Raw genomic sequence first — 19,976 nt, 5'->3', positions numbered from 1 at the left:
AAATTATAGCAGAGAATCTTTCTGTCAGTTAATCATGGTTAGTTTGTGTAGGGTTTGGAAAGTTGGCATTTTAGCCTGCAGTTCTGAGGAAATAGTCTGATTGAGATTCTGTTTTCTAACTAACCGCTTACCGTGTTTATCTCATTCAGTTTGGCTATAGTTGAAGTCAGAAGTTTACATACACTTAGGTTGAAGTCATTAAAACTCATTTTTTTAACCAGTCCACAGATTTCATATTAGCAAACTATAGTTTTGGCAAGTCGTTTAGGACATCTACTTTGTGCATGACACGAGTCATTTTTCCAACAATTGTTTACAGACAGACTGTTTCACTTTTAATTGACTATATCACAATTCCAGTGGGTCAGAAGTTTACATACACTAAGTTAACTGTGCCTTTAAGCAGCTTGGAAAATTCCAGAAAATGATGTCAAGCCTTTAGACAATTAGCCAATTAGCTTCTGATAGGAGGTGTACTGAACTGGAGGTGTTCCTATGGATGTAATTTAAGGCCTACCTTCAAACTCAGTGCCTCTTTGCTTGACATCATGGGAAAATCAAAAGAAATCAGCCAAGACCTCAGAAAAAACATTGTGCACCTCCACAAGTCTGTTTCATCCTTGGGAGCAATTTTCAAACGCCTGAAGGTACCACGTTCATCTGTACAAACAATAGTGCGCAAGTATAAACATCATGGGACCATGCAGCCATCATACCGCTCAGGAAGGAGATGCATTCTGTCTCCTAGAGATGAATGGAGTTTGGTGCAAAAAGTACAAAACAATCCCAGAACAACAGCAAAGGACCTTGTGAAGATGCTGGAGGAAACAGGTAGACAAGTATCTATATCCACAGTAAAACGAGTCCTATATCGACATAACCTGAAAGGCTGCTCAGCAAGGAAGAAGCCACAGCTCCAAAACTGCCATAAAAAAGCCACACTACAGTTTGCAAGTGCACATGGGGACAAAGATCTTACTTTTTGGAGAAATGTCCTCTGGTCTAATGAAACAGAAATTGAACTGTTTGGCCATAATGACCATCGTTATGTTTGGAGGAAAAAGGGTGAGGCTTGCAAGCCGAAGAACACCATCCCAACCGTGAAGCATGGGGGTGGCAGCATCATGTTGTGGGGGTGCTTTGCTGCAGGAGGGACTGGTGCACTTCATAAAATAGATGGCATCATGAGGAAGGAAAATGATGTGGATATATTGAAGCAACATCTCAAGACATCAGCCAGGAAGTTAAAGCTCGGTCACAAATGGGTCTTCCAAATGGACAATGACCTCAAGCATACCTCCAAAGTTGTGGCAAAATGGCTTAAGGACAACAAAGTCAAGGTATTGGAGTGGCCATCACAAAGCCCTGACCTCAATCCGATTGTAAGTTTGTGGGCAGAACTGAAAAAGCGTGTGCGAGCAAGGATACCTACAAACCTGACTCAGTTACACCAGTTCTGTCTGGAGGAATGGGACAAAATTCCAGCAACTTATCGTGAGAAGCTTGAGGAAGGCTCCCCAAAATGTTTGACCCAAGTTAAACAATTTAAAGACAATGCTACAAAATACTAACAAAGTGTATGTAAACTTCTGACCCACTGGGAATGTGATGAAAGAAATAAAAGCTGAAATAAATCATTCTCTCTACTATTATTCTGACATTTCACATTCTTAAAATAAAGTAGTGATCCTAACTGACCTAAGACAGGGAATGTTTTCTACGATTAAATGTTGGGAATTTTGAAAAACTGAGTTTAAACATATTTGGCTGATGTGTATGTAAACTTCTGACTTCAACTGTACATCTAATTCAAAGCATGTTAACAGACGAGACATCTCTTTTTTTTTTTTTTTTTTTGACATCTGGTGCTAATGAGGATGTATGGCTAATTATATTAGTTGGTGACGCTGGCTTAAACCGCTCTTTGATGCCTCACAAGCAAAAGTTCAACCGTTTTTGGGCGTTTCTCTTGTGTAAGAGAGAAACCGGATATAAATCAGCTCTTTATTTTGTGATTTTACTAAATGTTTGGGTTGATGTTGCTTGCAGCTTATCTAAGTGCGCTAATCAACTAGCTCTCTTTTCATTCCGTCATATTCAAGACTGAATTCAACAAAGTTTTTCATAAAATTTCCTGCCAAAACAATGACACAATCTCAATCAAATGGAGAGTTGCTCTCTTAAGCATCTGACACACATGCACACAGACCGCATATACAGGAGCGCAAAGATGGAATCTTTTTGTATCAGATTCCATGTTATGATAATTACAGATGAAATAAAAATTCACTGTCTAATTTATTTCCTAGTGTATATATAGTAATAATGTAAGATGACTCATAGCAGACTGTAAATGGCACGGGCAGTCACTCATCGCTGAAGCTGCACACTCAGTTCTCGTGCGAGCATCATGACCCGTGTGTATCTTCATGAGAACTATCGAAGCGTGCTGCCATAGTAACATGACACACTCCACCCCGTATACTTGTGAGTGAACCCATGGAGAATTCTGAGAGTGTCATTTTAGCTCACTTTTGACCGGGAACAACTGGAACGTGATTTAATGATGAACAGTGCATAAGGGTTAAGTGTATTTTAACTCTTCATATTTTTATAATGTTCGGCCTTAAGCGGAAAGATAACTCCTGCCGACTCTTGCGAGAAGTGAATGTGAATCGCGCTCTTTCTGTCCGTGTTTCTCGTGATTGGCTGTTCGCTGCAAACGGCACTCATTTTGTGCACGCGTGCGTAAACTTATCTTCAACTCCGTGTCAAAGTCTGAGTTGACGGAGAAAGTCGATGAGCAGCATCATGGTACCAGTTAAGCCTGATTGGATTGGTTTAGTTTTGTCAATTTGAAACCAATCCTGTGACCCTGAGTTTGTTCAACCAGCTTCATGGTACAGGCCCCTGATCTTACTAAAACGATAAGCCTTTTGGATACACACATTAAAATGCCGGTAAGAAATCTGACTGGCTGGTGAATTTTCTACCGGCCACCTCGGCTGGCGGGCTAAAAAGTTCATTTCAGACCCTGCCGTGTGGGTGGGAAAAAATCATTTTAACCACTAATGTTGTAGCCCACTTTACATGAACCAATCAAATCCCTCCCTGCATTATTTCCCCTTGAATATTCTGTTTCTCTAGAAAGTCACATTATCGAAGTTAAATTTGGACAGAATGCTTTTTTCTTAAACCACTACATTTTTTAATTTGACAAGCAGAAATGTAGCCTTCAGTCGACACATCTAAAATAGAGTTTTTGTAACACATGAACATTGAGTATGAAGCTATGCGACTGCTGATTTTTTTGTTTTGTTTTCCTGCACAAGAAAACATGGCTGTAAATAAATCCAGCGACAATGTGCTGATGTGCATGAATCATTCACTCGTTTCAACTCAACTTTCACATGTCCTGCAAGTATGCCAATTTATGCCCAAACTGCCGTGTTTTGGCTACGGTTTGGACTCGTACAGTATGTGTGTGTGTGTGTGTGTGTCTGAGATATGCAGTAGCGGGTTGTTGATTTTGTGAGCTGCTTCATTGACGTCAGGTGCAGGGAACAATGTGTCTTAATGTGTAACATTCTGTTTATCTTAATCAACAAACCGTGCATAGTTCAAGCAAAAGTCTACTCGGATTATTTTATGCTTTAAATACGACATGAAAACGGAGAGTGTTTTAAAATCTCAGCATTGACTATTACTCATACTTTTGTAGATTTTAGATGGTTTTGACTTGGGCCATAAGCAACCACATAGTATATAACCACCCAGAACACCCTTGCAACTGCACAGCAACGCCCTGGCAACCATCCACAACATGTTGGCGACTTTTGCACGGGCAAACACCACACAGGTTTCCCGTCAGAAAATTTTAAAATCTAGTTTATGTTGCATATTTTGTCCCATCTCAATTGTTAGTGTTTGAAGTAAACATTGAGTACATTTTCATTTGTGGAGCTCGTTTAAGCACATTGAGAGTTTTGTCCATGTCCGGCTGGTTGATTTCTTCACTGGTGTCTGATGCCAGGTGCAGGTCTTTCACCCCGTCCTTTAATACGGTGAACGACGGCTCAAGGTCTCTTCAGATCAATGTTTAATCCACTCGTGATGTCTGTGAACACGTAGCACTGCTGCCGGGCCTGAAACACTGTCCTACAATATAATCCTAAAATGTAATAGCTTGCTCCATCTCTGAAGCAAATCCTTTTTCTGGTATGGAGTGCCCACTTTTCACCATTCAATCAATTGCTGATGAATAAAATCTCATTTTATTATCCCGTTTCACTCCAGTACATCACAGTACAGAAGTAAAATTGGTTGCGTCTGTTTTTTCTTTCATAACGAAGTTATATAGCGCTTGAAGATAATATGTAGACCAGTGGGAGTTCATATGTCATAATATCACATTTTATGTGTGTATCGTGTATAAATGTATTGTGACACTAGCTTTAAATGACATTCATTATAGTTGTCTGTCATCTCTTGCTAATAGATTTGTCATGTGCTTGAGGTGTTAATCACACTGTCTGTCATGTTGATCGTAATATCCGAGCGGAGCAGAACCCGATGCCACTCAGACACCAGATAAAACGCACATCTTTCCATTGTCCATGCATATGTGCATGAGGAAGGACGACACAGGCGTGTTCAAACGCTTAACTGGCACGACATGGAAATTACATCATAATGTGGCCTGCGATGTTCACTCTACAATGTTTACATTTCCAGTCGCACTCCTGCTTGTGTGCTAGACGGTTTCTGTGTGTGTCTAAGTGAATTTACACACTGACATCAAATGATTGATGATCAAGTGTGTGTTCAGTGTCAACTCCTATTTTTATTATTATTAATACCACATTGCATGCATATATATATTAAATACATCACAGAGTATCACAAATAAAATACAGCAAGACAAGATAAACAAAATACTCGCACATGCAATAAATAATGTATATAATTCTTAGACCACTATTCATACAACTTTTCTTTCTTTCAAAATACAAATACATAAGTAAATAAAAATAAAATACACTTTAAGGCACAACAGTTACATGTATAATATGCACTTAGGCTAACTAAGGTTTACAACTGTTATTCTATTTATAAAAAAAAATTAAATATATTTAATTGCAAGGAAAAGAAACATTAATCTAAACTTACGTTTTTTTTATTTTTATTTATAAATGTGACTCGTTGTGCATGACACCGCGGAGACTCGCAGCATGTGGAGGCTCATGCTACTCTCTGCGTTCCACGCACAAATTACCACACGCCCCACTGAGAGCGAGAACCACTAATCATGACCACGAGGAGGTTACCCCATGTGACTCTATCCTCCCTAGCAACCGGGCCAATTTGGTTGCTTAGGAGACCTGGCTGGAGTCACTCAGCATGCCCTGGATTCAAACACACGACTCCAGGGGTGATAGTCAGCGTCAATACTCGCTGAGGTACCCAGGCCCCCCAACATTTTGCATTGTTCATATTCTTTTTCCTGTCATATTTCCATCTGTTTAAACGAGATATCTGCATATTTGTAGACGGTATATAATAACGAAGTTTTATTGATATTTGCCTTTTATCATTAGAAAAGAAAATTAAAAGTGACAGGGAACTGTTGAGGAGAGGCTGATAGAATATGTGCTTTAGAGGTAAATAAATGAGCGCTCCACAGGATGCTGGATCTGCTCAAGTTTTGTGAGGATGGTTTATTACATCTGTTTTAATGAGATATGCACATATTTGCAGATGGTATATGATATGAGTTTAACTGATATTTGACTTTTTATCATTAGACAAGACAGTTAAAAGTTACAGGGAACTGTTGAGGAGAGAGAGGGAGAATGAAACAGGTGAACACTTTAACATTATGAGCTCAAACGCATCTGCCGTGGCTCTATGTCTGATATGACACTTTGTTGCACAAAGATCTATTATTGTAGTAACACGATGGCACGTTACAACAAAACGAACCGTGACTGGTCATTTACATGTCTCAGTAGCTTCACATGCAAGCAGGCGATTCTCCGCACCCTCAAGAAACAAATCGGCCAAACAGGAAAATGTATCGGCCGATGCTGATAATTAAAAAAAAAAAAAAGTCACAATATCGTCCGAGTTATCAGCCTCGGCGAGATATCGGTCAACCACTACTTGTTTGTAGGCTAGTTCACTGTAGTTTTATTCACTTCTCATTCAAAATCTGGTGAATTGCTCCTCCGGTTCCGATCTCAGTGCATGTTATAAGCAAAGTGATCCATCGAGCATCTACATCTGAGGTGTAGTTTGTATGGAGCACTCACATATTGCGCGCTGTTCTGAGAGCTGAAAACAGCGTTGCACGTGCATGCTATATATTAACCTGATAAACGCAGCCTTTTGCAATTCACAAATCTATTGTATGGCTCCAAGAGACTTTGAATATAATGCACGAGTGATATGGACTACTCTGATGGTGCTTTTATTGTTCTTTCATGCCATTTTTTATTTTTATTTTATTTGACAGCCAGTACTAACGGTATATAGTTGTATTAGTCTCGTCGGATCGATACCTGATCCGCTTAAAAGCATCCTGTTGGATTGGTGCATTCCTAGTAATTTTATAGTCTGATGTCAAAAGAATGAGCAAGCATGTTCTTTAAATATCCTTAAAATTTAGTCAATATTTTGTCATCATGTTCATTAATTTTAGTACATTTTACTAGTTAACGAAAAGGACATTTTAGTTGATGATATAAACATGCATCATTTAATCAGATTTTAGAATTTCTGACAATATGTCTTTGTGTTTGCAGGGTGAAGAGGGACCTCCTAGTCTGGAGTATATCCAGGCCAGGGATCTGTTCCCCCAGAAAGAACTGGTCAAAGAACACGACAGTCTACAGGTTTGTACTCAACTTATGCTGCGTTCAAATCCTCCTGTTCATGAGCTCAGAAGTCGTGATGTGTGTTCCAGTGATTTTGCCAATTCCAAATTTCTTTCTGTTCTTTTAACTTGATGACAAAGACAAGAACATGTTTTAATGTTGCGTTGTAAATAGGCTAAATGAGCCGTGTTATCTGTCAAACTTCATCAACAGTACACAAGATGCGTTCAAACTAAATTGCGCTGTCAACATACACCATGAAAGCTTAATTGTGACCAAAACCAACTTATCAGTGCTCTGTCGTGTTTCCATGCATTAAAGGTTAATAATGACTAGATGCAAACACACACACAAACAGACTGTATGTAAACCGTGGAATAAGCGTTATAGATTTGCATATCATGTAACGTTAACTTTTATTGCACCAATAATGTGCATGACAGTTTAGACCTGTGTTTAAATCAAGCGGTATGTTATTAGAAGCGTATAGAGATGGTTTTACACGTAATGTTGTATCTGCAAGTTCCCTATTCATTTTTAATGGAAAAGACGGCTCTGCTTGTCAAGCACTTTCACAAGAATGTTTTTTCACGGCTGTCTAGTGTCATTGACCAATCAGAGGTAACTTTAATCAACCGGCATCGTTTAGTTTCCTTCAGAACCGTCTGAAATTGCTCCCTATTCCCTATATAGTGCATTCACTGTAAAGAGAGAGAGTGATTTCACTCATTCACTTTTATTGGAGAAGTGATGCATTTTATGGAGATAGAAAGCAATATAAACAATAAATTGTAATTGGATCAGAAAGCGACGACAGTTAACTTTGTTAACAGTTATTAATAATGACACCAACTCTGCATCCATCCATCCATTTACCCGCTTGCCTTATGTAGGGTCAGGGGGGTAAACTCGGCAACTTTAACTTCCTTAATGTGAAGTGCTCTTTTTTTTTTCTTCAGTCTTTCATGCACCGATTGAACTTATATCGTGTGACTTGTTCCACCTGTGAATTATAAACCTTTTGCAAACGTTATGCAAATTTTGACAACCCTTATTTTGTTGTGTAGTCTTCTGTGTTGAGGATCATCTCGTGTTATTCGTTGTATGTTTCAATCTCACCAAAAATGGGTTAGTCAGACCTCTTACACACACGCACACCACAGTGTTTTGCATCCACTCATCAGGCATGTTATCTGTCGTTAACCTGACATTAACTGATATCAGCTAACACACACTTGAACGCTTGAACACTTCAAACAATTACACACTGGACTGGACTAAGAGGCCAGATGGAGAGAGATACAGACCCTGTTTAAAGTGAATTAGCATCCGCTCAGGTGTTCAAAGCTCTTTTTTTAGTGGACACGCTCCGGGTTTGTCCTGCATCAAAAATGTGCTTCGATGGTGGCTATACATAACTACTTTAATATCATCTGCTTTGGGGCTGAATGATTTGGACAAAAAAAAAAAAAAAAGGATCAGAAATTCGACCGTAATTAACCGCTAATAATTGGACTTGTTTGGAATTATAAGGTGTTTATTAGGCCTTTTGTTCGCTGATTTCTCACTCTTGCCTAATAACCTCTTTACAATTGTTTTTTCCTAACAATTAACTTATTAGGTAAAAATATAAGATGCCAATAGCTAGTAAGGTGCAGAATACATCCTTTATAGGTTCTCATTACACTGTGTGAATGTGCAGCTTATAAGTATTAAATAAATATAGATGGCAGAGACTTTTGATGCTTCATGTAAATAGCAACAAAAAGCATCTTCTTTGCACTAAGTGCAAATAGTGTCAGATGCCTTTTGCACCCCTAATTAAATACTATCATACAGTATAGGGGCATCACTGCAGTGTGTTTATGTAGAGTCCCACAGATACCCTACACCAACCCCTAAACCTGACCCTAACCCTAACCTATGCATTCTACATGTATTTTATACTTATAAGCCGCACATTCACAGAGTACTGAGGACCTTTAAAGGTTTTATTTTGCATCATACTAGCTATTGATATGTTTTGTTTTTAGCTAAGAAATTAATTATGATAAAAGCAAATATAAAGGGGCTATAAAGCAAGAATGAGAAATCAGCCAATAAAGGCTTAATAGATACTTTATAATGCCAAACAAGTCCATAACTAGTCACTTACAAGTGCAATTATTTGTCATGCTTTACTGTCTAATTTCTGATCCATAAAATAAAGTGTTACCAAAAAATCTAATGGCGATTTATTTTGGAAAAAAATTAAATAATGCAAAAAATGCGATTTGAACTGTGATATGATAAACGGTAAAAAAAAAAAAAAAAAAAAAAATACAAATGTGTAATCAATTCCTTCTAACCATAATGAAACCATATTTTGCCCTTGCTCTACTGCCGACCGGAAATACTTTTTTAGGATTTTCACACTTGAGTCCTCAAAAAGAACCAAACCAGAGACTATTTAGCAGAGACGGTTCACTTCTATTAAAATGAATGGGCGAAATTGAAACGCCAAACGATCAATGAATGTTTTTAAGATACAGGCATCGCCTGTCAATCAACTTGAGGACGTGCAAAGCCGGGAAAATTTTGTTTTTTAGTGTAATCTGAGGTTAAGCAAAATTGATGATACCAGTAATGTTACTAAATAAATAAAAAAAACATCACAATCACATTGCATCTTTCCAATGCATACATTTTTTTGTGGTCCAATTTGTGAAATAAAATAATAAAAATTATAATGTTAAGAAATGATTGTAGAAATATATTATTATTGAACAATAATAATGATTAATATTATTACCCAGCTGTAGGCCTATGGTGCAGAAAGACACTTAAACACCTGTTACGTCTCTCATCTCCATCTCTAGTTCCATCCAGGGTCGGAAATTAACGGAGGCTCTGGGCAAAAAAAAATTCCTCTGAAATCTGATATAGTTCCAAATACATACATCATAAAATTCATTTGAATTTTCGCTGATCATTATTTGTTTCATTGTGCTGATGTTGCCGAGTCAGTGGCGGATGCTCGTGCCATGAACGCGCACAGACGGGCACTCCGCTTCTCACGCCCGCACCAGTTCAGTGTCGTGCTCATGCACTAAAATTATCAAATGCTACAATGTAGATAATAATAATAATAATATTATTTAAAAAAATTATATCTGGATGTTAAAATGTTATTAATGAAGTTTTTTTTTTTAATAAGCTCCATATTCCAAATCTGGAGAAATGTTGTCATCATCTCCTCTGTGTTGGTGCATTTGTTTTGTAGTTGTTAATTTAATAGCCAAAATATTTGGAAATATGTGAATGAGAAAAAAGTGCACATTATGCAATGTAGAGATCATGCAACTTTGTAATTATTAAAGCATGCCATTTTAAAATTGAATTGTTTGAAGTATTTGACATAAAATAATCATACGGATATAATCATAAGGTTAGAAAAAATTACCTTTGTAAAGGTAATAAAATGACCCCCGTATGAGCCGTGTAAGGGGGGAATTCCTCCCCAACCCCCCATTTTCAGAAATGAATTTCAGGCCCCGAGTTTGTTATAATGCAGTGTTTACTTTAGGCCCACGGCCCTCGATCAAATTTGATTTTTGGCCCTTCGCAGGAAAGAGTTTGGGCACCTCTGCTCTAGTATCACGCTTTGCCTGTCTGTCACTCTCGATCTCTGAGTTTGCTGCTTGCGTACACTGTCAGACTTTCACTGAAGTTTTTCAGGCAGTAGGAGTTGTTCACTCAGTGCTCACCTGATGACTTTGAAGCGTTGCATGCTTTAATGGCACATTGCACATCATCTGGTTGTCATGCTGCTCAATTAATTATGGATGCAGTTATCCATGGATCAGCATTACAACAACAAACCACAATGTACAAACAGTAACATACGTAAGAATAAAACACAGGAGCTGCATATACAGTCTTATATTTTCCCTTAAGTCCACCTATAATGTTAGTGTTATGTTTCTTACACTATTAGCAGTTCCAATGTGTTTAGTGCTGTCAGGTCTTTGAAAGATAGTTTTCTTTGAGTAACTTATCCAGCAAGTACCTTAACTTTGCAAGTAGAATCTTAATGCACAAGCATACAGTTGAAGTCAGAAGTTTACATACACTTAGGTTGAAGTCATTAAAACTAATTTAACCACTTCACAGATTTCATATTAGCAAACTATAGTTTTGGCAAGTCGTTTAGGACATCTACTTTGTGCATGACATGAGTAATTTTTCCAACAATTGTTTACAGACAGATTGTTTCATTTTTAATTGACTATATCACAATTCCAGTGGGTCAGATGTTTACATACACTAAGTTAACTGTGCCTTTAAGCAGCTTGGAAAATTCCAGAAAACGATGTCAAGCCTTTAGACAATTAGCCAATTAGCTTCTGATAGGAGGTGTACTGAATTGGAGGTGTTCCTGTGGATGTAATTTAAGGCCTACCTTCAAACTCAGTGCCTCTTTGCTTAACATCATGGGAAAATCAAAAGAAATCAGCCAAGACCTCAGAAAAAAAAAACTGTGGACCGCCACAAGTCTGGTTCATCCTTGGGAGCAATTTCCAAACGCCTGAAGGTACCACGTTCATCTGTACAAACAATAGTACGCAAGTATAAACACCATGGGACCACACAGCCATCATACCGCTCAGGAAGGAGATGCATTCTGTCTCCTAGAGATGAACGTAGTTTGGTGCAAAAAGTGCAAATCAATCCCAGAACAACAGCAAAGGACCTTGCGAAGATGCTGGAGGAAACAGGTAGACAAGTATCTATATCCACAGTAAAACGAGTCCTATATCAACATAACCTGAAAGGCTGCTCAGCAAGGAAGAAGCCACTGCTACAAAACTGCCATAAAAAGCCAGACTACACTTTGCAAGTGCACATGGGGACAAAGATCTTGCTTTTTGGAGAAATGTCCTCTGGTCTGATGAAACAAAAATTGAACAGTTTGGCCATAATGACCATCGATATGTTTGGAGGAAAAAGTGTGAGGCTTGCAAGCTGAAGAACACCATCCCAACCGTGAAGCATGGGGGTGGCAGCATCATGTTGTGGGGGTGCTTTGCTGCAGGAGGGCCTGGTGCACTTCACAAAATAGATCATGAGGAAGGAAAATGATGTGGATATATTGAAGCAACATCTCAAGACATCAGCCAGGAAGTTAAAGCTCGGTCGCAAATGGGTCTTCCAAATGGACAATGACCCCAAGCATACCTCCAAAGTTGTGGCAAAATGGCTTAAGGACAACAAAGTCAAGGTATTGGAGTGGCCATCACAAAGCCCTGACCTCAATCCGATAGAACATTTGTGGGCAGAACTGAAAAAGCATGTGCGAGCAAGGAGGTCTACAAACCTGACTCAGTTACACCAGTTCTGTCTGGAGGAATGGGACAAAATTCCAGCAACTTATTGTGAGAAGCTTGTGGAAGGATACCGAAAACGTTTGACTCAAGTTAATCAATTTAAAGGCAATGCTACAAAATACTAACAAAGTGTATGTACACTTCTGACCCACTGGGAATGTGATGAAAGAAATAAAAGCTGAAATAAATCATTCTATCTACTATTATTCTGACATTTCACATTCTCAAAATAAAGTAGTGATCCTAACTGACCTAAGACAGGGAAATGTCAGGAATTGTGAAAAACTGAGTTTAAATGTATTTAAAGGTGTATTTAAACTTCTGACTTCAACTGTACTTGCTTTTGTCTGTGATATCATTTTCAGCTATTACATAGACAGAAACTCTAAAATGATGAGGTCCAGGTTTTTGCTGAACTCTCTGTGGCATGTTTGCCCAATAAATGCATGTTGTTCTTGTGATGCTTGTCAGTTGCAGGTATAAATCGGAGCATAATGAGTCCGTGTGGCTGCAGAGTCGCTGTAATTCCTCAGAGATAGCAGTCGGTTCGGCATTTATGTATGGATTACCGCTCCATCTTCAGTTTAATTATAGCCACCTGACTGATGGGTCGTATCAGGTTTTTGGATGCAATTCCACGATCCACAGTATTGTGTAAATGTTAGGGGTTGAGAACCGAGAACTGGTTCTTATTCCGAACTGGTGAGGTTCATGACTTACAGTTCCATTAACAGTTCTTCAACGAGCATTCTTCTGCCTATGATTCCCAAACGAATTACACTTATGAGCCACTCTTTTTTTTAAACTACACTGCAAAACATACAACACTACCTCCCGAAAAAATGACTTACAAGCCAGTTCTTTTTAGTGAATCGAAAACTTCTCATTCATTTCGTCATGTCCAACTCCTGAGACTTAAGAGTAATTGGCTCGGTTGCTAGGGAGGGTAGAGTCACATGGGGTAACCTCTTCGTGGTCGCTATAATATGGTTCTCGCTCTCGGTGGGGCACGTGGTGAGTTGTGCATGGATGCTGCGGAGAATAGCGTGAAGCCTCCACACGCACTACATCTCCACGGTAACGCGCTGAAGTCACGTGATAAGATGCGCGGATTGACGGTCTCGGACGCAGAGGCGACTGAGATTCATCCTCCGCCACCCGGATTGAGGCGAAGCACTACGCCACCACGAGGACTTGGAGTGCATTAGAAATTGGGCATTCCAAATTGGGGAGAAAAGGGGAGAAAACAGTTGGCAGTAGCAACCCTTTTTATTGGGTTATTGGCCAAACATAATCGCAAAATGGGCAAATAATGGCCAATTACTTGGTCAATTGCTAACTTGTAATTGTACCTCTTGTCTTTTTTTGTAAGGTCATTTTTGGTGTCGTCTTTGTCTCTGAAAGTCAGAGCAGACTCTATTGAGAGAGAGAAATAGAGTCACAGTATGAAGCAGATGAAGACATGCTGCTCACAGACTGAGTCATACAGCAGAGAGAGTGAGACGGCTTTACAATCCCCACAAAAAACAATAAAAGTCTTAACCAGACAGTACAAATATAAACGGATTTTATAAATGAGCGTGTGTACTTCGGTCAACATGAAACGCCATTTGCAACCCATTTTAATTTTGTAATGTGGCATTATATACCACAAATAGAATTTTAAAAGTAATTTAAAAGTCAACATGAAAGCAAAATGGGCCTTCTGAAATAATTTTGTTTACCTCACACAAAGTATAATTTTCCTCATGATTTCTTGGTCTCAAATGAGATATTATTACCATTGATGGTAATGAAATCATCCGAGAAGGCTGCTTGCTGAGGTTTGGAACATAATGCGGATATTTCTTTTGTCCATTAGACAAGAACTCTCTGACGTGTTCACTTTCTCAGAAGTGCTCACCATCAGCCAAAGTGACGCTTGTGTGAAATTAAATTGAAACACTGGGCTGAGCTCCAAAAATGGTAATCTGGGCGCTCAATGGCTCTGTTGGGTTTTGCAGTAAATGCTCGGTTAAAATTTGATCGTAAGTAACAGACTGAGTTTGAGAACTGTTAGAGAGATGTCATCGTTTACCAGTTTCATCAATCATCACAACATGATCACTTGCAAAGGTTTTAACCCTTGTGCGTCAATAAAAAAAAAAGTTACTCAGAGGACCTTGGAGGACAAAAATGTCTGTGCCAAAAAACTGCCATAATAATATTATATATTAATATTATTTTCCACTTTCAGTGAGTTAATTTTTTTAACCAACATCAGTCCTGATCATAACTACCAAATCAGTATTTTAACCCTTTAAATGCCAGTTTGTTTACATAATGCCAGTGTTGTTTTTTTACATGCACACACACACATTTCTCAATACACACATACAAAACACACTGTGACATCCATACCAACACACACACACAATTTTAGCTGCATCATTTGTTCAGTTGGTCTGCAGTGCTCTATAATACAGCAAACAGAAAATAGGGAAAAAGCATGTATATGCTCCATAGGCTAAACATGAGGAAAATGGCGCCATCTGGTGGAAAATATAATTTTTTTACATTTTTAAGCCAGGGCTCCGTTGGCATTAACACAGCCATAATGATCGAAAAAACAAAAATGAAAAAGACAAAAATGTCCCAAAGGTCGCACAAGTGTTAATACATCCAGAGATAAGAGAAAAGACCCAAAACTGTGCTGTTTAATATAATCGTTGAATTTGCGTTTGTCATTATTATTTTTTTCTACAGATCAACTTTTCTGCAGAGTTTGCTTGGTGGTTCACGTAAGGCTTAGGAGACCTCGGTTTCCACATGCCGCTACGCGGACTGTCGGCATGCAACCCAACTTTTCTAGATCTCTGTGCACATCGTCTGAATATGCGTCTGCTGTTGTCTGTACTGAAGAGTTTTGCAAAGCAGTTGTAGTGCACATGCCGTGAAATACGGGCCAAAGAGGATACTTTAGCAGATTATGAATCTGAAAGCTAAATCCAGAGATGTTGCCTCCAAGATGTTTCAAAGCCTGTTGCATCTAAAATGCAAACTTCTTCAAGAACAGTCTGAACTGCTCCAATGTTTGGAGTTTAAAGACCAGGTGTTCTCTCTCATTTTCAAAGCTGTGCCAACCAGTTTTCAGGGGTCTGCCCATAAGGTACTGTTTACACAGAGCCAGTGTGCCAGCTCACACACCACTGGGACAGATGGCGTCATGGGAGGAAATAATTGGAAGCAGAGATCAGAAGAAATGGCTCTGCTTTTCTTGGTTTAAAGCAGAGAGGGTCATGTTGAAAACACATCCAATTGAAAGGTCCACAGTTGTAGTGTTTGTGCTTCTATAATTTTAAGTGGAATAAAATTAAAGACAGTATTGCAGAATGGAATTGTAATTCGAGGAGAGTATGAAGCTTTGGTGCTTCCAACTGGGAACAGGATCGAGTCTGGCCTCCCATCATTGCCTGATCCCATTTCTTCCTCCTGCTACTCTTCTCTCTCCATACTCCTGTCCAATAAAGTCCATTATAAACATTAAACACTGTTCTTTCTCTCTCCAGGTTCCGTTCCCCGTCCTCCAGGGCGAGTGGGTGGAGTTTTTGGGTCGTGCAGATGATGCCATCATTGCGATTTCCAACTATAGACTCCACATCAAGTTCAAGGACTCCATCATCAACGTAAGACCACCGATCAATGCAAACGTGACACAATAGAGGATTTTTTTCATGTGTAGAAAAAGTGTGTGAGAGAACTGTGGGGGAAAAAAAAAACGTGTCCAAAATGTTATCATCTTATCTTAAACTTAAGGGTCACTTTTACAGACTGATGATGGATATCCTCTAGGGGTGTGAATCTTTGGGTTTAAAGCGAATCGATTTGATTCACTATTCACAGGTGTTCGCTTAGATTAAAAACGAGGCTACTTGGAATGCAATAATAGTTCAAATGTTCCAGTAAAGCATTTTTATGATTTTTAACACCATTTTTGCCCCAAGCTCCCCTTAATTTGAGACCATGTCATGGCAGCAGTTTCAAAAGGTTTGAGCGCGTTTGACTCTCGACAAGAGCGCTATTGCGAGCTGTCATTTTGCTCGTGAGATAGTGGCCATCCGGAGGAGATATCAGACATGGTGTGCTTGAAAGACTCGGAAAGCTGCTCAGAAAAAGTTTTAGTGAGTTATGGATGGAACGGAGAGGATGCGCGATCCCGTGAAGGGTGATGGAAGAGTGTAGTGCGGTGAGGGTGCACGCTCCGGGAATGATGTCTCATTTAAATCGCACATGTAATTTAATATTTATGCATTCTAAAATATTGTACACTGATTTGCTGAATCACGAATCATTCAATTTTTAACAGTTTAAATCGATTATTCAACAACACTAACGATTCTCGATTCAAAAATCCTATTTCAAGATCGATGCATATGAATCTGCAGGATTACTAATCGATGCATCGAGAGAACGAGTGACTCGTTACACCCCTAATGACCTAGTAAAGGGAGTGAATACATTAAGCATCTTTTTCTCTGCTGTCATGATCCATCTTTCTCGATTTTTCCTCTTTTTGTAAATGTAATGGTATATTTTTTCTTCTTTTGCTGTTGGAGCAAATGTGAATTCAAAAAGAATATTTGTTGTGGTCTCCGATTCACGGCTATCGTAGTTTTCCTGCTATAGTTTACTTCCGAGATCATTCCGGGCCCATATTTCCCATATTCAACAGAGAGACTCTCTTTCTTTTGCTACATTTTCTACCCTTCCATCATTTTATATTTTTCTCTTTGTGTTTTAGTATTTTTGCTGAGTCACTTTTTCATTTCCCTCTTGTTTTTCCTCCCTTCCTCCTCCTCTCCCTCTTTTCCTCATCCGTCTCCTTTCTTTCTTCCACCTCTCCCTCTTTTCCTCATCCGTCTCCTCTTTCTTCCTCCTCCCTCTTTTCCTCATCTTCCTCCTCTCCCTCTTTTCCTCATCTGTCTCCTCTTTCTTTCTTCCTCCTCTCCCTCTTTTCCTTATCTGTCTCCTCTTTCTTTCATCCTCCTCCCTCTTTTCCTCATCTTCCTCCTCTCCCTCTTTTCCTCATCCGTCTCCTCTTTCTTCCTCCTCCCTCTTTTCCTCATCTTCCTCCTCTCCCTCTTTTCCTCATCTGTCTCCTCTTTCTTTCTTCCTCCTCTCCCTCTTTTCCTTATCTGTCTCCTCTTTCTTTCTACCTCCTCCCTCTTTTCCTCATCCGTCTCCTCTTTCTTTCTTCCTCATCTCCCTCTTTTCCTCATCTGTCTCCTCTTTCTTTCTTCCTCATCTTCCTCATCTCCCTCTTTTCCTCATCTGTCTCCTCTTTCTTTCTTCCTCCTCTCCCTCTTTTCCTCATCCGTCTCCTCTTTCTTTCTTCCTCCTCTCCCTCTTTTCCTCATCTTCCTCCTCTCCCTCTTTTCCTCATGTCTCCTCTTTCTTTCTACCTCCTCCCTCTTTTCCTCATCTTCCTCCTCTCCCTCTTTTCCTCATCTGTCTCCTCTTTCTTTCTTCCTCCTCTCCCCCTTTTCCTCGTCTTTCTCCTCTCCCCTTTTCCTCATCCGTCTCCTCTTTCTCTCTTCCTCTCTCTCCCTCTTTTCCTCATCTTCCCCTCTCTTTCTTCCTCCTCTCCCTCTTTTCCTCATCCGTCTCCTCTTTCTTTCTTCCTCCTCTCCCTCTTTTCCTTATCTGTCTCCTCTTTCTTTCATCCTCCTCCCTCTTTTCCTCATCTTCCTCCTCTCCCTCTTTTCCTCATGTCTCCTCTTTCTTTCTACCTCCTCCCTCTTTTCCTCATCTTCCTCCTCTCCCTCTTTTCCTCATCTGTCTCCTCTTTCTTTCTTCCTCCTCTCCCCCTTTTCCTCGTCTTTCTCCTCTCCCCCTTTTCCTCATCCGTCTCCTCTTTCTTTCTTCCTCCTCTCCCTCTTTTCCTCATCCGTCTCCTCTTTCTTTCTTCCTCCTCTCCCTCTTTTCCTTATCTGTCTCCTCTTTCTTTCTTCCTCCTCCCTCTTTTCCTCATCTTCCTCCTCTCCCTCTTTTCCTCATCTTCCTCCTCTCCCTCTTTTCCTCATCCGTCTCTTCCTTCTTCCTCCTCCCTCATTTCCTCTTTCTTTCTTCCTCCTCTCCTGCTTTTCCTCATCTGTCTCCTTTTCCTCATCTTCCTCCTCTCCCTCTTTTCCTCATCTGTCTCTTTCTTTCATCCTCCTTCCTCTCTTCCTCATCTGTCTCCTTTCTTTCTTCTTCCTCTGTCTTCCTTTCTCCCCATCCCTTATTTCCATCTCTTGCTTCTTTTCCTCCTCTTTCTCTCTTTTTCCTCTTCCCCATCTTACTCTTTCTCTTCAACTGCTTATTCTCTCTCTTCCTTCTGTTCATCTTTTACTCTTCCTCTTCTCTCTCCCTCTGCTTCCTCTTGTCCTCTTTGTCTTCAACATCTTACTCGCTCCCACTTCCTTATCTTCCTCTGCTTCTTCTCTTCCTCTCTTCCTCATCTTCCTCTTTCTTTTCTTCCACTCTTCTTTTCCTACTCTTTCCTATCTTCCTCTTCCTCTATACCTTCTCTCCACTTCCTCCTTTCTATCTTCCTCTTCAATTCTTACTTGCTCACATTCTCCTCTTCCTTTTCCTCCACTGCTTCCTCTCTTCCTTCTCCTCTTCCTCTCTCTTCCTTATCTCTCTCCTCTTTCTCATATTCCTCTCTCTCCTCTCCGTTTCTTTTCATTCTTAAATTCCCTTTCTTCTCTTCTTCCTCTTCCTCATCCCTGTCTGTATCTGTGCTGATCTTGTAGATCTATCCTGGTGTGGACAGTGAAATATCTGTGAGTAATCCACACTCACTACTCCAAATTTCATCCATCCATTCTATGTATTTATTTTCCCCCTTGTAACAGTTTATTATGATTTTTATTTTCTGTGTTTCTCAAACTGGATCTGGTACAGTGTGTTTACATTAATAAACAAGATATGTATTATATAGGGCTGTCAAAGTTAACAAAGTTGAATTAAATATATTAATTACATCTGCTTAGAAAAATAAGATTGATTGGTCATAATGGACATGATTATTATAGATATAACCACTAAAACACAATTTTGATTAATTTCAGTTAAATAAGAGTGTGGAAATTTCTTGAAGAGTAATATTGTCTCAAATGACTAGAATCTGTTGAAATGTAACCATGGTTGTATTTAATGTGTTTCAGGATTTGGGTTTGGTATTATAGCTAGATATAAAGGGCATTGCTATCTGATAGGAACATTATTTCAGAAGTCACATTTAATCTAATCAGCTCATGAAGTTATGAACTTGTATGAAATCAACTTAAGTGTTTAATTCTGCAATAGATACAGACACATTTAAACTTTATTGAATTGTTGCAGGTATTTGTAGTGATTGATGCAGTTATGTGATGAAGTCTTCTGGTCTCTGATTAGCTGATTGTGTTGTGTACAGGTTCCTCTCAGACTGATAGAGAGTGTGGAGAGTAGAGAGATGTTTCAACTACACATCATCTGCAAAGACTCTAAAGTAGTGAGGTAACACACACACACCTCACACAGACACACACACACACACACAAACACACACACACTCTTACACAGACACACACACACTTACACTCTCGCACACAGACACACACAGACACATACAAACACACACACACTCTCACACAGACACACACACACACAAACACACACACACTCTCACACAGACACACACACACTTACACTCTCGCACACACACACA

The 19,976-nt window shown here is 39.4% G+C and overlaps 1 protein-coding gene across 7 annotated transcripts in view; it reads left to right on the top strand.

The window, feature by feature from the left end:
* The window catches only part of LOC127433147 (myotubularin-related protein 4-like), a 92,276-nt gene that overhangs the window by 41,700 nt on the left and 30,600 nt on the right, over positions 1-19,976 (top strand). For 4 of the 7 annotated variants that reach the window (XM_051684842.1, XM_051684861.1, XM_051684853.1 and 1 more), the window contains 4 exons: positions 6,804-6,893; positions 15,790-15,906; positions 19,018-19,047; positions 19,683-19,765. In XM_051684842.1, the coding sequence (XP_051540802.1) occupies positions 6,804-6,893; positions 15,790-15,906; positions 19,018-19,047; positions 19,683-19,765 (320 nt within the window). The remainder of the gene's footprint in view (positions 1-6,803; positions 6,894-15,789; positions 15,907-19,017; positions 19,048-19,682; positions 19,766-19,976) is intronic. The other 3 variants (XM_051684870.1, XM_051684878.1, XM_051684834.1) reach the window with 1 other exon arrangement.

The sequence above is a fragment of the Myxocyprinus asiaticus genome, chromosome 4 (assembly GCF_019703515.2).
Source record: "Myxocyprinus asiaticus isolate MX2 ecotype Aquarium Trade chromosome 4, UBuf_Myxa_2, whole genome shotgun sequence".
NCBI lineage: Eukaryota > Metazoa > Chordata > Actinopteri > Cypriniformes > Catostomidae > Myxocyprinus > Myxocyprinus asiaticus.
Note: the sequence above shows the minus strand (reverse complement) of the source record. Positions and strands in the feature narration are given on the sequence as shown.